The sequence below is a fragment of the Thermobia domestica genome, chromosome 8 (genome assembly GCF_964235325.1).
Source record: "Thermobia domestica chromosome 8, izTheDome1.hap1.1, whole genome shotgun sequence".
NCBI lineage: Eukaryota > Metazoa > Arthropoda > Insecta > Zygentoma > Lepismatidae > Thermobia > Thermobia domestica.
Genome location: NC_137461.1, coordinates 45,807,122 through 45,823,475, shown reverse-complemented (window position 1 = coordinate 45,823,475; position 16,354 = coordinate 45,807,122). Strand labels below are relative to the sequence as shown.

The following is a 16,354-nucleotide window of genomic DNA, read 5'->3' as shown; positions in this document are numbered from 1 at the left end:
GTTGGATCCATCTTTATTATTGAAATTTATAGTTAACCAGACGTGGAATATGACTTCTTTTGGATTATGTAAATATTTGGGTTAAAATGAACTATTTATCCACGCTATTTCGATATGAATTAGCTACTGAAGACTGATAGCGTTTAAGCCATTAATAACAACAATCTTAGGCAGTTGTAATTAGCTGGAAGCTAATAATCATAAAACAATCAGTTAAATGAATACGGGAATCTCATTTGCTACCCTGTACTCAATCTGGATGATGCCTATGCTTTGGTCCTTAAATATATGCATAGTTAATTTCCCTATTGTTATCAACACTAATGAATATATCAATTATAGGATTAAGTTAGTTAGATTAGGGTAGGTAACGTTAGATTAGGTTAAGTATTATTATGTTGTTATTGGTCTGTACTATGCTGAATTTTGTGGCTGAGTCCAATACTATAATTATTGGATAAACTTGCATAAGGAAATGAACTATGTAGTATTGATAATAGTGAGATGTAATGATCATTAAGAAGGGAATATGATTAACCCCGTCGTCAGATAAAGATATGTACTTGGAACAATGACTAGGTCATTGTATAATCCGTAAAAGAATAACAACAATGTTGAATTTAAGTTTCAACCCTGTCACTAGGAACTTTGTTAATAATGCCATTACGCACATAGAACACATGTTGTAAGAAAAAAAAACTTTTCATAAGGGACCAAGCATAGAGTATAATTCATATGCTAGGAATTCAAAGAACATCCAGAGTAAGTAGTGTAGTTACGTATTCCCTATCAATTGTCGACAAATTAATAAGGAGATTAAAAAGAGGATAATAAAACAATATTAGTTTTTTTGTACATAAATTTAAATGTCATGAACTACTTCGTTACAAAATATTGCAAGTTAATTTACAATGATTTACAATATGTATACAGGACATCAAATAAATTGTGAATCTCAATTGTCATGTTATATGATGTTCCAGTTTCAACAATTGTGATTTCAGTAATCCAGTTAACAACAAATAAAATTAATTTTCCAAAAATCAATTTAATTTGTTTATATCATATTCTCTATAATCTTAGAGTCGTCATTGGAAGTGTCACTGCTGCATGTTCCTGGATAATTTAGAATGATACCGTTGCGCTAAGGATTTTTTTTTCAATACATATACTGCTAACATATATACTGCTCTTTATTCAGTAACTAGCATATTTTTATCTTTTAATAATCGATAATGATTTTTTTTCTAATCCAGTGACGAAATCTAGAAATGTACGAGATGCATACATTCAATTAATTATTAAGTTATTTTACAAATTGGCGACTTTCAGCAAGGATTGATTTAATTTAACTAGAGAAAATTTAAATGTGGAGTGTACACTTCTGGTGAGACTGTAGTCGCTAGTAGATGAGTAAGCAAATGAGGTAAGTGTTTTGTGGACGTTATCCTCTCCCTTTATTGGTTTGTCTGTGGGTGTGTGACGGACGAAATTTTTATGAAATATATATGTTTATCGATTTTAGTGCTAGTGATATGGAACCAAAGGTTCATAAATGTTGTGAAAGGAAGAGGATTCCGAACAGTAGCGAATCCGTTGTTTGCGATAAATGTGAGGCAATCTTTCATGTGACATGCATAAAGTTGTCGGAACTAGAAGTTGAGTCAATAAGGCAAAATAATGATAGTTGGGTATGCCAGGAGTGTGTACTCGAAATTGATATTGGGGAAAGTTCTAGTGATGGTGTACAAAGTAATGAAGCAGGTTGCAAAACTGATAATGAAACTATTAGTGTCCCAATTCTTAAGGAAACAACGGTGAATATTTGTTCGGGACAAGAAAATTGTGATGCTGGAATTAGTCGACCCTCAAGGGAAATAGTTAGAAGTCCACCTGAAATTGAAATTGGAGGGGGACCGCTGTTGGAAACTCTGAAATGTTTAATGGAAGGATTCCAGCAGAAATTGTCGAGAGATATTAGTTTGGTGCAGGCTGAAGTAAAAGCGAATATTCGGGAGTTGGACAAATCTATAAAGACGGAAGTAAAAACGGATATCAATTCTATAAAAGCTGATATAAGTTCTGTAAAGTCGGATATTTCGAATTTGAATGACAAAGTATCAACCGAGTTGTTAACAGTAAAGTCTGAAATCCAATTGGTACAGTCGCAGTTAACGGAAAATTTAAATGATGTGAAAGCTAAGTGTTTTGAAAATTTTGATATAGTTGTTGAAGATATGGGAAAAATGAAGGAGAATTTGTTAAATATTGAAAAAGAAGTTAATGAGAATATAGTTGCAATATCAGTAAATATGGAAAATAAAGTAGGTGTCTTAGTTAAGGATTTCTCTAAATTAAGTGTAGAAGTAAATATTATTAAAGAGAAGTGTGAGATAAATTGTAGTCAAGTAAAAGAGCAATGTAAAAATTTGCAAGAAGCAAATGAAAAGATGTCCGATCAGATAAAAGCTTTAGAATATGATACGATGAATGCGTTCCAAAAGAGTTTAGAAAAGTGTAGTGAAAAGGAAAAGAGGTTGGATAAATTAGTAGATCAGAAGGTACATGAAGTTAAGAAGAAATGCGAGAATCTTATTAAAGAAAATATTGATAAGTTAGGAGAACGATTCGAGAAACTTTCATGTTGCTTAGATAAGCAGGAAAAACAGAAAGAAGGACCTATTATTGTTGATCCTCCGTCGGGTAGTAAACCTGAACATCGATGTAGTGAGTTAGGGAGATCGAAAGAGAAAAACAATGAGTATGAGACTCGGTTGAAAGAAATTGCAATGGATATAAGTAACAATAGCAGTAGCGCTTCTTCCTCAGTAGCTAATTCAGAACACGAAGAAAATAATGAAGATGAAACTAGAACCTTGTTCTGTAACCGTAGAATTAGAAATCGTAAGCGGCATGGTAGAGTACGCGGAATTAAATCTGAAGTTCGTAGAGTTAATAGTAATTCAATCTCTAGGAATGGGGAAAGACGAGAGGTTGGAGGAATTTCGGGAAATGAAACTAATAAAGATGATTCATCTGATATTATATCAGGCAGACGATCGGGAGACTACTTAAGAAATCTCCATTATTTCCCCAAGTTTGACGGGAAAACCTCAGGATCTGCTAGGATTTTCCTAGATGATTTATTACAAAGTATGAGTATGTACCGACTTAAGGAAAAGGATAAAAGGTACATAGTATCCTGGTGTCTCCAAAGATCTGCCAAGACATGGTATAGAAGTGTTGAAACTCGAATCCGAACTTTTGCAGATTTTCTCAAATTGTTTAAGTTACAATATATATCTCCGCAAGTAGAGAGGGCACAAAAGCGCCGTCTCTACTCACTGCGGTATGACAAAGCTAAATTTTCATCATTATCTGACTTCGTATGGTACATTATAGATACTTACCATTCGGTGGTGAGTTCATCCTCTGACCAGGAGCTTAAGGACCTAATTTTAGATTGCCTACCTGCAGAGGAGGCCAAAATATTTAAGTTAGGAACAGTTAACACTGTACAGGAATTAACTTTAAGATTGGAAGACATGGAAGGTCATCCTTCAAATTTGGAAAAGCAAAATCCAAATTATCTGAAGTCACCAATCAAAAGACCGACTATTAGACAGTCTGGAATTGAAAGGGGTAAGGAAGTAAAAACTGATAATGCTGTCCAGACTGAACCTATAAGAATAAACAAAAGATTTGGAAGGAGTAATTTTGGCAAAGACAGTAACAAATGGAAATTTGATCAAAACAAAAATTATAATAACCCTTCCAAACGTCGAAAGTGGAGTGATAACAGTAATAGATATGGTCCCAGTTATTCAAACTGGAGTCCTGGTTCGGGAGGTGGACCCATTCCACTGTCAATGGCGAATTATAACCCAGTTCCTCCACCATATTTACCTCCTCATACGTATGGAATAAAGTCATTCGGACATTATCCTGCAATGACTATGTTCAATTCATCACTACCAGTCCCAGTAATGACAACAGTAACTTCGGCGTTAAATCCTCCGTATTCGGCGGTAGGAATTAATTCCAGTAGCTCTAGTTATTCGTCAGTCGGAAATAACGGGAGATCGGAAAACATACCGAGCAGTCGCTCTTAGGGGAGGATGGCGTCTGCTCACCGGAATTTCCCTCCCCGAAAAAAGAAAACAATTGGAACAATGAAAATTCAAAAATCACATCAGAGCCGGTAAAGTTCATTATTTGTTTCGTCTTGAAAGATGACGAGGAAGATGATTGTACAAACGTTGAGATCTTTCCGTCACCCATGGTTAATTGTGAAGTAGGAGGAATGCATGTGAATTGCATATTGGACACTGGAGCTGAGGTAAATCTTTTGAATTTAAATATTTGGTCGTCATTACAAAATTCTTTTCCCTCAGCAAAACTCAAACCGGTATCCAGAATGCAATTAAGTGCTTTCGCGGGTAAAGATAATTTCTCAGTTAAAGGCTCATTGGAGTTAACCTTAAATATTCAAGGAAGTTTATTTAACGTCCCTGTCTTTGTAGTAAAAGATATGAAAGCTGATTTATTACTTGGTTCACCATTCTTTATAAAATATAACGTAATTTTAGACAGTCAAAACAGAAAATTAATTTTGAAAAATGAAAAATCAGAAACAGTGATGTTAGATATTTCCTACCCAAAGATATTATTAGTACAATTGAATAATAAATACCAGGAAACTTCATGTGATCAGGAAAATCTATCCTTAGGAATTACTGATAGTAAACCCTCTGATAGGTGTAATATCCTGGCTTCTAAATCTAATGATTATGGTGAAATTTCGGAACATGAATTAGAGACATGTCAACGAACGTAAAAATTTGGACCATCAAACAAAAACCAAATTGCTGCAGTTATTAATTCGGTTTAAGCATTTATTTAACGAATATCCTAAACCTATTCGATGTGAGCCTTATAAAATTGAGCTCACAGATAATGAACCTGTTATAGGGAGAATCTATCCTGTGCCTCAGTCCATGCAAGCAGAATTTGAATCTGAAATAAAGAAGTGGATAGCATTGGGGATTGCTAAGGAAAGCCCGAGTAGTTATAGGAACCCAATCCATTGTGTACGAAAATCTTCTGGAGGAGTTAGACCCGTGATTGATCTGAGATTATTGAATAAAAAAGTCATTTCCCCAAAAATTCAGGTTGAACCGATTAACGAAATACTTACCCGAATTGCTGATGCAAAAATTTTTAGTTCGATGGATGCAACAATGGGATACTATGGGGTTAAACTCCACCCTGATTCATACAAGTGTACCAGCTTCATTTACTTGGGCAGACAATATGTTCTTTGTGTCCTTCCAATGGGATTAAAGTCTAGCCCAAGCATTTTTCAAAATATAATGAATTCATACTTTGGACTCGAGACCAGACATTTTGTAATTATATACCTTGATGATCTTTTATGTTTTAGCAAAAACATGGCAGATCATTTTGTTCATCTGGAAGAAATATTTAAAATTCTAGAGTTCGGAAATTTTGCACTGAATTTCAAGAAATGCCAATTCTTTCAAGAAGAAATTTTATTTTTGGGACATGTTATAAACGGAAATGAGATAAAACCCAATCCAAAACAAAACGAGACTATTAAGAATTTTCCAACACCGACGACTAAAAAGAAACTTAGATCATTTCTAGGATTGTTATCTTGGAGACGGAAATTTATACCAAATTTCGCAGCTTTAACTGCACCCTTGTTCGATCTTTTAAAGAAAAATAATAAATTTAAGTTAACTCCAGAGGTATTAGAATTATTTCAGCAATTACGGATATTGATAAGTGAACCACCTGCTATAAGTCAACCTGATTTTGAAAAACCATTTCATCTGTTCTCGGATGCAAGCTTTGAAAATTTAGCAGGCTACTTGGCGCAATATAATGAAACCGGAGATTTACTTATTATCGAATATGCTAGCAGGAAATTGAAATTATATGAAATTTCGTATTCAGTTTTTCAACTAGAATTGTTGGCAGTATTATTCCTGTGTGAGCATTTTTCTTATTACATACTAGGAAGAAAAGTCACAGTTCACTGTGACAATAGTGCAGTCACTTTTGTATTTACACTTCAAAATTTGGATCCTAGAACAACAAAAATTCTATTAAACCTTCAGCGCTTTGATCTAAATTTCCAACATATCAAAGGAACAGATAATCAAATAGCAGACATACTCAGCAGAAATACTCCAGAAATTCCAAATGAACTGACACGTTATTGTATAAATTTTGTGATATATGATCAAGAAAATTGGTTTGGGTATCAGGAACTGGTGGATCTGCAATCTACAGACAATTACTGTCAGTTGCTAAAACAGAGACTAGAGAACGCTCCTGAGAATGCAGAAATAAAGTTAGTTAACAACTTAATATTTATTAGGAAATCTAAATTGAAACCTTGGCTGCTTGTAATACCCGTTTCCCTAACTAACAGGATTATTGCTCGTATTCATAACACAGGGCATTTCGGAATAAATAAATGTATCAAAGTAGCACAAAATTTATTCTTTTGGAGAAAACAAAGAAAGATGTTTACACAATATATTAAAAATTGTGAGCTATGCGCCAGAACAAAATTTTCAAATCAAATTGTGGCCCGAGAAGAACTCCATATTGAAGCAGATAAACCACATCAGAAAGTATGTATTGACATCGTAGGAAAGTTACCCGGTAGTTATGGCTATTATTTCATATTGTCGATTATTGATGTGTACAGCCGATTTGTATGCTATTTGCCATTGAAAACTGCAACCATAACAGAAATTAGAGTTCTTGATAAGGAGTATTTTTATATAATTCCTTATCCCAACCAAATTGTGTCGGACAAAGGTCCACAATTTATGTCTGAGAAGTGGAAAAGATATTGCGCAGACCATAAAATAAAACATATTCTAACAACCCCATATAATCCGAAAGCAAACGGGATCGTTGAACGGTCACACAGAGAGCTTAATCGGATAATCCGCTTAATGTGTTACAATAACCACACGAAATGGAAAGAAGTGTTGAAATTTGCACAAGATCTTCTAAATTATTCATACAATAGCAGCGTAGATAATACACCAGTAGAAATATTCATTTCATATTCGGCAACCAATAAATTCAGAGAAAATTTTCCATGGCCTTCAGAGTTAAAAGATACAGAAGATTCTAAAAGGTACATCCAAGTTCATCCCCGAATGCTAACGAAACGGAAGAGAAAATTACAATTGAAACAACCTAAGCCTAAAGAAATTCGTGTAGGAGATTTGGTAATGACACGAACGCATTTCCTCTCAGATGCATACAAGAAAATTACCCATAAATATATGCCAGTTTATAGTGGTCCATATGTTGTCACTGACGCCCAAAGAAATTACGTGGCTTTAAAAGATGTGAATGGGAAGGAAGTTCCGAAACAAAATTTTTCAAATATAAAGTTGTTTGACTGTTCGGAAGAAAAAAAGAAGGAAATATTAAAAAATTTCAGATAGAAAAAAATTTAATTCTTGTAAGAAATATTTTTTTAAGCCGCCAAAGAGGAAAAATGTTACGATCGTGCTTTCCACGAATCGTAACATTCCACTCAATAATTGTTATTAAATGTATGTTATTGTTAATTTTTGCTTGTTTACTTTTAAACATTATTCGTTTAAATACGATATTTATGTACAAGGGTACATGTTTACAATATGTTCGTTTTGAGTAGGCTTATATTGTTATCTCGATTGTGAATAGTAGTGCGTAATAAAAATTCATTTAAATAAGCGAATATTTTGATATAAACACCAGTAATTATTAGCAACATTAAAATTTAGGAGGGATATAGCCTTTTCTTTTGTTTAAAAAACCGAAGTAGAACAATATAGAATTTTGTATAATATGATGACAATTAAATGTGACGGATGTAAACAAACACTACGTATTACGCCTAAATCCGATCTGTTTAATATGTAAAAATTTAGTCATGCACGGCAGTAAAGCAACAATTCTAAGAAATAACGGGCATAATGAATTTTTATTACATTTTAGATGAATTACGAGAATAAATTGAATCAGTTTTGTAGTATTTTGAAACTTACCTTTTGGTTTATCGTACATAACTTCAATAAAAACGAGTCATGTTTATAATCAGATAACAGGATGGACTACGTGAGTGGAAAGAATAAATAATTTTTCAAAATGAAAATCGTGTAATTAGAAATGAATATAGAGAGTAGTTTTCTTTTAATGAGAAAAGAATTTAAGTATTAAAATTAATGGGATTAAAGTACTCTAAAATTTGTTTATAGATGTAAACATTAGTCTGCTCCGAGAGGGCACGATGATTTACGGGGTGTTACGATGTGAAGATTTGAAGAAGCTAGGATCTTGCAATTAAGTGTCAACAAAATTAATTAAAATTTTGCAGCAGAAGAAGCTACAATAGAACTATAAAGTGATAAAAAGTAGTTGCAGAAAATATATACTGCATTTTAGACGTACCTAGTAAGGAGAGCACAGGTAATGAGATTGACATTCCAAATAAGTTATTATCTAAATTCGAACATAATAAAGGAGACATTATAATAAATCCTGCTTCACCTGATCGATTATTATTCCCCAAATGAACTTAATTAAATGTTTTTTTATAAGTGACTGTCAGTATATCCGTTCTGGTTACGTTGAAGTTATAATGCATTATTATGAGTAAGTAATTTGTCTTCGTCCTGTCACACAAACACAGACAAGCTATGAGGGGGGCGTGTCCTAACTTGTTTTGCTTCAAATGTTGGATCCATCTTTATTATTGAAATTTATAGTTAACCAGACGTGGAATATGACTTCTTTTGGATTATGTAAATATTTGGGTTAAAATGAACTATTTATCCACGCTATTTCGATATGAATTAGCTACTGAAGACTGATAGCGTTTAAGCCATTAATAACAACAATCTTAGGCAGTTGTAATTAGCTGGAAGCTAATAATCATAAAACAATCAGTTAAATGAATACGGGAATCTCATTTGCTACCCTGTACTCAATCTGGATGATGCCTATGCTTTGGTCCTTAAATATATGCATAGTTAATTTCCCTATTGTTATCAACACTAATGAATATATCAATTATAGGATTAAGTTAGTTAGATTAGGGTAGGTAACGTTAGATTAGGTTAAGTATTATTATGTTGTTATTGGTCTGTACTATGCTGAATTTTGTGGCTGAGTCCAATACTATAATTATTGGATAAACTTGCATAAGGAAATGAACTATGTAGTATTGATAATAGTGAGATGTAATGATCATTAAGAAGGGAATATGATTAACCCCGTCGTCAGATAAAGATATGTACTTGGAACAATGACTAGGTCATTGTATAATCCGTAAAAGAATAACAACAATGTTGAATTTAAGTTTCAACCCTGTCACTAGGAACTTTGTTAATAATGCCATTACGCACATAGAACACATGTTGTAAGAAAAAAAAACTTTTCATAAGGGACCAAGCATAGAGTATAATTCATATGCTAGGAATTCAAAGAACATCCAGAGTAAGTAGTGTAGTTACGTATTCCCTATCAATTGTCGACAAATTAATAAGGAGATTAAAAAGAGGATAATAAAACAATATTAGTTTTTTTGTACATAAATTTAAATGTCATGAACTACTTCGTTACAAAATATTGCAAGTTAATTTACAATGATTTACAATATGTATACAGGACATCAAATAAATAGTGAATCTCAATTGTCATGTTATATGATGTTCCAGTTTCAACAATTGTGATTTCAGTAATCCAGTTAACAACAAATAAAATTAATTTTCCAAAAATCAATTTAATTTGTTTATATCATATTCTCTATAATCTTAGAGTCGTCATTGGAAGTGTCACTGCTGCATGTTCCTGGATAATTTAGAATGATACCGTTGCGCTAAGGATTTTTTTTCAATACATATACTGCTAACATATATACTGCTCTTTATTCAGTAACTAGCATATTTTTATCTTTTAATAATCGATAATGATTTTTTTTCTAATCCAGTGACGAAATCTAGAAATGTACGAGATGCATACATTCAATTAATTATTAAGTAATGTTACAGAAGGATAATTCTAAATTCTGATTTTGCTGATTTCTTGTTCTTTCGCAGGTTCTGATTTGGCAGGCGAAGTAGCTGCCGCTTTAGCAGCATCTTCCATCGCTCTCAAGAGAGCTAATTTTGAATATTCTTGGTATTTGCTTCAAAATGCCACTGAAATTTTTACCTTTGCTAACAGCCAGAGAGGTCTTTACCAAAATGCTATTCCTGATGCTCATAATACTTTTCCGTAAGTAACGTTCACCTTTTCACTAGAAATAGTATTTTGTATTCATTCAGTGCTCAATCTGGAGGACGAATTACTACAGAAAATGAAATAACAAAAATAAGTTCTTCCAGACTAAACTTAGGTTTAATTTTATGCCTGAAGAATAATATACAGTAAAGCCACGATTATCCGCGAGTGCCGCGAATTATTTTTTAACCCTGCTACAGTAGCACTCAATTTATTTTTTATAAGTAGTCGCTGTGGACTGACACTCCACATGCAAATAAGTACTGTATGTTCTAAAAGATAAAAATAAATTGCATTGTAAAAATCAACATTAGCAACAATAGTATACGTACAGTCCACAAGTACAATCTAGAATAAAGGAAAGGTGTTTCCAAAGAAAGAAGTAAAAATGAGTGACTGATTTTTTTTTTTTTCTAAAAACAGGCCGTAACTAAACCCTTTTTGTTTACAGTACAGTGTTGTTACCTTTACTGTTCTTTATTTTAGAAATTAGACGTACAGCAAAGGTTTCTGCTCTACTGTTTATTGCACAATAAAACAGTTTTTATACTGAAATATTTTTCTGTGCTTGTACCTTATTTTTAGACTTTTTTCGGGTTATCCGCGATTTTCGTTATCCTCAGTGCCCCTGCCAGCAAATTCTGTAGATAATCGGAGCTTTACTGTATTTAGACCTCATATAATGAAGTAATATGGATTATACAAAACAAATTGACAATTCAAAAACACCAACCCTCACATATCAAGTACTCTGTGGTTTGTGCCCATCGTGTGCAAAGCGTGAACCACCTAGAAATTATTATTATTATTATTTATTAACTCCTCTCGTAAGCATACAAAAATTGACTGTTTTATATATATATATATATATATATATATATATATATATATGTGTGTGTGTGTGTGTGTGTGTTGTGTATGTGTGTATGTATGTACTAGCTATTTCTCATTAACCACTGGCCACATTTGGACCAAATTAAGTGTGCAAGTGGCCCATCTCTAAGGAAAAAAATCGCTATATATGGTGTCCTAGCTTGATCATGAATAATGAAGATTATTCATACCGATCATTAGAAATATGATTCATGAATAATGAAGTAAACATAAAACAAAATAACAATTACAGAAAGTTTTAGTTCACATTTTAATCATGCACAATTTTGTGATACATTTTGTGTGGAAGGCCAGGTTACATTTTTAGGTCTTCAGATACAATGGGACCTCGATAACTGTAAGCTGAAGGGAATACATAAAAAATCGAGTTATCGAGTTTTGCGAGTAATCAAAGTTCGAGTTATCAAGTTGGCCATTACAAAAGTTCGTGATTTCGAGGTTCCGCGTCCCTCATTAGAAGTATCAATACAACCTCTAAAACTAGAAGTTTTATTCGTTCATCCTTTATAATTCAAAGTTGTAAAAGAAAAAAGGGTTATTGACTTAGAAATAGGTGGGGGACGGAGTATTTCATGTCTAGACATGAGTAAAACATAATTACAATACACATTAGCAATAACGACAGAACTAGCAACAATGACAATTACGTAAAAGCATAGAGTTATAGCATCGAGTTATCGAGCTCATAACAAGTAAACTTCGATTTGTAGAGGTTCGCAGATACGAAAGTCGAGTTACTGAAATTTTTAAATATAATTATGGAAATGTAAAATTTGACTTACCGAGGTTGTAATTTTTTAAACATTCGGCTTACAGAGGTTATTTTAACATTGAAAGTTATGGAAAGTTCAAGGGAATGCGAAAAAATTAGAGTTAACGAGGACCAACTGAGTCTATAAATACATCTGAGAATATTTTGTGGAATATATATAGTAGAGCTGTCTAAAAATTATAAACTAAACTAAACAAATAAATGAATAGAAGTAAAATAAAATAAATCATTTCATAAATACAACAAAATATTACCATCAGTTGATCTTAGAATAGGCTATCATGCAAATTTTCATTTGTTATTATCGTATGGAGTCATGTTTTGTGCGGATTACTGATTTAACCTTGAATGTTTGAGTTCTTCGGAACAAAGTCTTCAAACTCATAATTTCGTGCAATTGCACGCCACCAAAACATTGTTTTAAGTTTTTAGTGCATTACTTTTTCCTTCTATCTGTTCTTTCCAATAGTTTCATATACTAGTTTTCAGTAGTTTCATTCATATTATTGTATTTGATTCAAATATGGTGTATGATATACACACGAATAAAAGTCAGGATATTTTAAACGAAATTTTGATTTTTATTTCCAAAAGAACAGCTATATTTTTACACTTACATTTATTGAAGTACCGAGTAACTGAAAATGAACTAAATAATACTATTTAAAGGGTTAAAATTGCATAACAAACTACCGAACAGTGTAAAAGAACTGAACATAAAAATTTTTAAACCCATATTAGGAAACCACTACAGAAACTCGTGGTTTACAGTAATGAAGAATATTCAAGTAATAATTTGAAATAAATAATCAATTGTCGACTACTAGTATATATATTTATATTGTTTTATTTACTTAAAAGAATATTATATTCTTTTATTTAATATTTTTACTAGTTGGTCAAGTAGTAATTGTAATAAAGTTAAAATTTTAAAATGATAAATTTTGTCCTTACAGAAAATGCTACGACAGGGTAGTCACAATGAAAATTGCCAATATATTTCGAACAATTCGTTGATCTTCTTCTGGGTTTCTTGAGGTTACGAAATTACTGTCACTTTTCTTCTCTACAACTTTTTCAAGAAAATACATGATCATTATAGTCGATAACAGAAGAATTTGTAGAACTGAAGACACTATGTTGTTAATTACTTCATATATATATATATATATATATATATATATACACTTTTGCTTAAAATATAGAGAAAGGAATAGGCAGTAAGTTCGTAACTTAAGAAGCCCGAAAAACAACAAATTGTTCGAAATTTCGGCAGTATTAATTAGACTTTACTCTCACAATATTTTCTGTAAGTTTTTTTAAATATGATCTTTGTGTAAAACACATCAAGATATATAAACAATCGATTAATAGAGTTTCGAACTTGGTATTTTATAGTGCAATCGATGAACTACTTTTGGAACAAAAGTATGTAATGTACAAACTACAAGACAAACAGTATATTTTACGCTTTTTTGGTACATATCATATAATAGCGTACTCTATCTATATGAGAAGGGAGCGCGGTGGCTCAGTGGTGGAGCGTTCACCTTCGGTGCTTGGGGTCGCTGGTTCGATCCCAGCTCGCGCCGTGTGGACAAACACCGTGCTCGTGGGTTTTCTCGGGGTTCTCCCGTTTCCTCCCACTTTCTTCATTCCACCATTTCACTCATTTCATTATCACCGTCTCCTTTAGCCTAACCGGCATAACCATGGGACGTTAAACTTAAAGATTTCATTTCATTTCTATCTATATGAGATCAATGAATCGTTCATGCCGAAATTTAGGAAGTTAAAAATGAGCCTTTATTTATTAATTAAAACATTTGTTACTATATAATCCATCAAAGAAGTGAAAACAATGTTTCACTAAATTCTTCATTGATTGTGTTTTGACTCCTTAAAATTATATTTTAAGTTATTTATTTTAAAATTTCTTTATACATTCTTAGTTTTTTAAAATAAATTGTTATTCCAGAATACATAATAATAATGTATTCTGCTTTTTGCCTTTTCTTTCGTATGATAATATAGATCCAAGAATTTTGTAGATGAATTGTCTTGGGCAGCAGCTTGGTTGTATTATGCAAGCAACGATCAATCCTATCTTACACTTGCGGAGTACATATATAAGAATAATGGACTTGGTTATAGGTCACCAAACTTCTCCTGGCAATATAAGAATGCTGGAGCACAGGTAAAAATGTTTTCTCTCTCTTTCTATCTAAATCAAATTAGGGGCTGAATATGTAGAAACAATATATATATATATATATATGCTAGCGAATAGATCTTATATATCTTTTATTTTTATCAATATTTAGATCTTTCCTCTGATAATGAAACAACAATATGATTATTGAGGTTATTACGCATCAGAAGCAGCCCTTGAGAGAAGTTATATTGAGAAAAAATACTTCCTTCCTTCCTTCATACAAACGCTGTTCCCAATGAACGACAATTTTCAGTATTGTCTTATATATTGTTAAAGCAAAAATGTAAATTTACCCAGTTTGTTTTTCATATTATATAATGTAATCTGTTCGAAGTATTTAACATGAATGAAGGAAAAATATGTGGTTACTAGATAAAAAGTTACTTTGGTCTTCTCCATTTATAACAAAAGAAGAAGACAGAAATGAAAACTAAATACATTTACCAAGTTTTCAATCTGTAAATAATAATACCAAGAAGACCTTTAAAAAATTTGGTTTAAATGTAACCGTTAAGCCAAGAAAGAAAGTAGAAATACATCTGACGGATTACAAAAGTTAGTTTATAGACAGGGCCGGCTCTACCATATGTGCAACACGTACACTTGCACGGAGCTGCAAGTTTCGAGGGGCAGCAAAGTCTGTCATAACTATATTATCTAAAATAAATATTTCTTGTTGGAAACATACTTCGCTGCCCCTCGATAATGGTACGGTAGTTGAATTTACTAACTTGACCTTCTATTTGAATACTATATTTATAAATCATGTTTAGGCCGCATTAATTTTAGGTCACATGGATTATGCTAAAGCACATGGTCAAACAAATCAGCATGAATTGCTTGATTGTTGACAAATACAAGAACTCAATTATCAAACAGTAGCCAACATCTGTCTCATTTAGTTAGTTATTACAATTTTGATATGAAAACTAGTCTTGTCTTTGTCACAAAGAAGTTCCTTATTATTGTAGGTGGAAACAATGTTTTAGAAAACTATTTTAACTGATGTAGAAGGAAAATCAAGCAATAAAGATAAAAGAGCTAATTGTACTGGAATTGCAAACTGATATATTGAGATTGAAGCTCGATATTAAATTTTATAAAAAGGATTAGCATCCTTGCTCTGTAGATGTGTTTGCTTTATCTTTCACCAACATAATAGATTATTATTTCAAGAAAAAAAACAGACACAAGTAAATTGTACTTGTAGTGTTTAGGCCTTTCTGAAGGCACTTTCCCTTCCCATTCGTTGTTCATGATGGGATAGCATACTTGAAACCGTGGCTTTTAAGATTTGTTCTTTCTACAGAAAAGGGGACAATTAATGTCATTGCACGGGACGGGAAATTCCCTAGGGCTGGCCCTGTTTATAGATAGTTGACAGCACAAAATGATATATTTTTTCTTTCTTTGCTTGTTTTTGTGAAGAAACGTATGTAGGAACAGCAAAATAAATTGATTGAGGGAATATTTATATAATATAAACGAAACGATCATTTGCATCTGATACCTCCCAAATATTTTACTACAACTCTGAAGACCAACTCTTATCTCTCAAAACCAGTAAAAGTATAGAAAAAGTCAAGAGTGGATTTTTCCTATTATATCCAAGGATCTGGGTCTGAAATCACTATGAAGTAATTAGACAAAAACTAAGTCACAACTGTAGACGTTATTATTATTAGTTTTGAATATTGAAGGTATTCTGTAAGTTCAGGCCTCGATGACAGATCGCATGACTAGCCTGGAATAACATTAGCTCTTTCTGACGAAGTTTCCGTGAGAATATTTGTTTTAAATTAGCCTGCACATAGAAATGATCAATGTTTTTGTGTCTCTCCCCTTAGTGTTTTAACATTTCTCTTTTCGTTCCTTCTTTAAATCTCAAGATCAACCATGTATAAGTTTGAAACGGTTATAGAAAGTTTGAATGGTAAATACAGAGTTATAGGTGATGAACTCTCTAAAAGCAGCACGAGGTAGTTTTTATTTTAAAATAGTCACGAGTGAAGATGAACCATTCTAGGACTTAACTGTTCACTACAGTTCTGCTAGTTTAATTCTTGTTATTCGATTAGTTTGACTAACGGTCACTATTCGGATCATATATTCTCCAAAGAAATCACGCGTTTTATATTTAGGTAAGGTGG

General features: G+C 32.4%; 1 protein-coding gene across 1 annotated transcript in view; it reads left to right on the top strand.

Moving 5' to 3' along the window:
* Positions 1-16,354, top strand: part of LOC145692861 (uncharacterized) — a 55,994-nt gene that overhangs the window by 26,147 nt on the left and 13,493 nt on the right. Inside the window, exons 5-6 of the mRNA XM_081768385.1 lie at positions 10,140-10,317; positions 14,024-14,186. Coding sequence (XP_081624511.1) covers positions 10,140-10,317; positions 14,024-14,186 — 341 coding nt within the window. The remainder of the gene's footprint in view (positions 1-10,139; positions 10,318-14,023; positions 14,187-16,354) is intronic.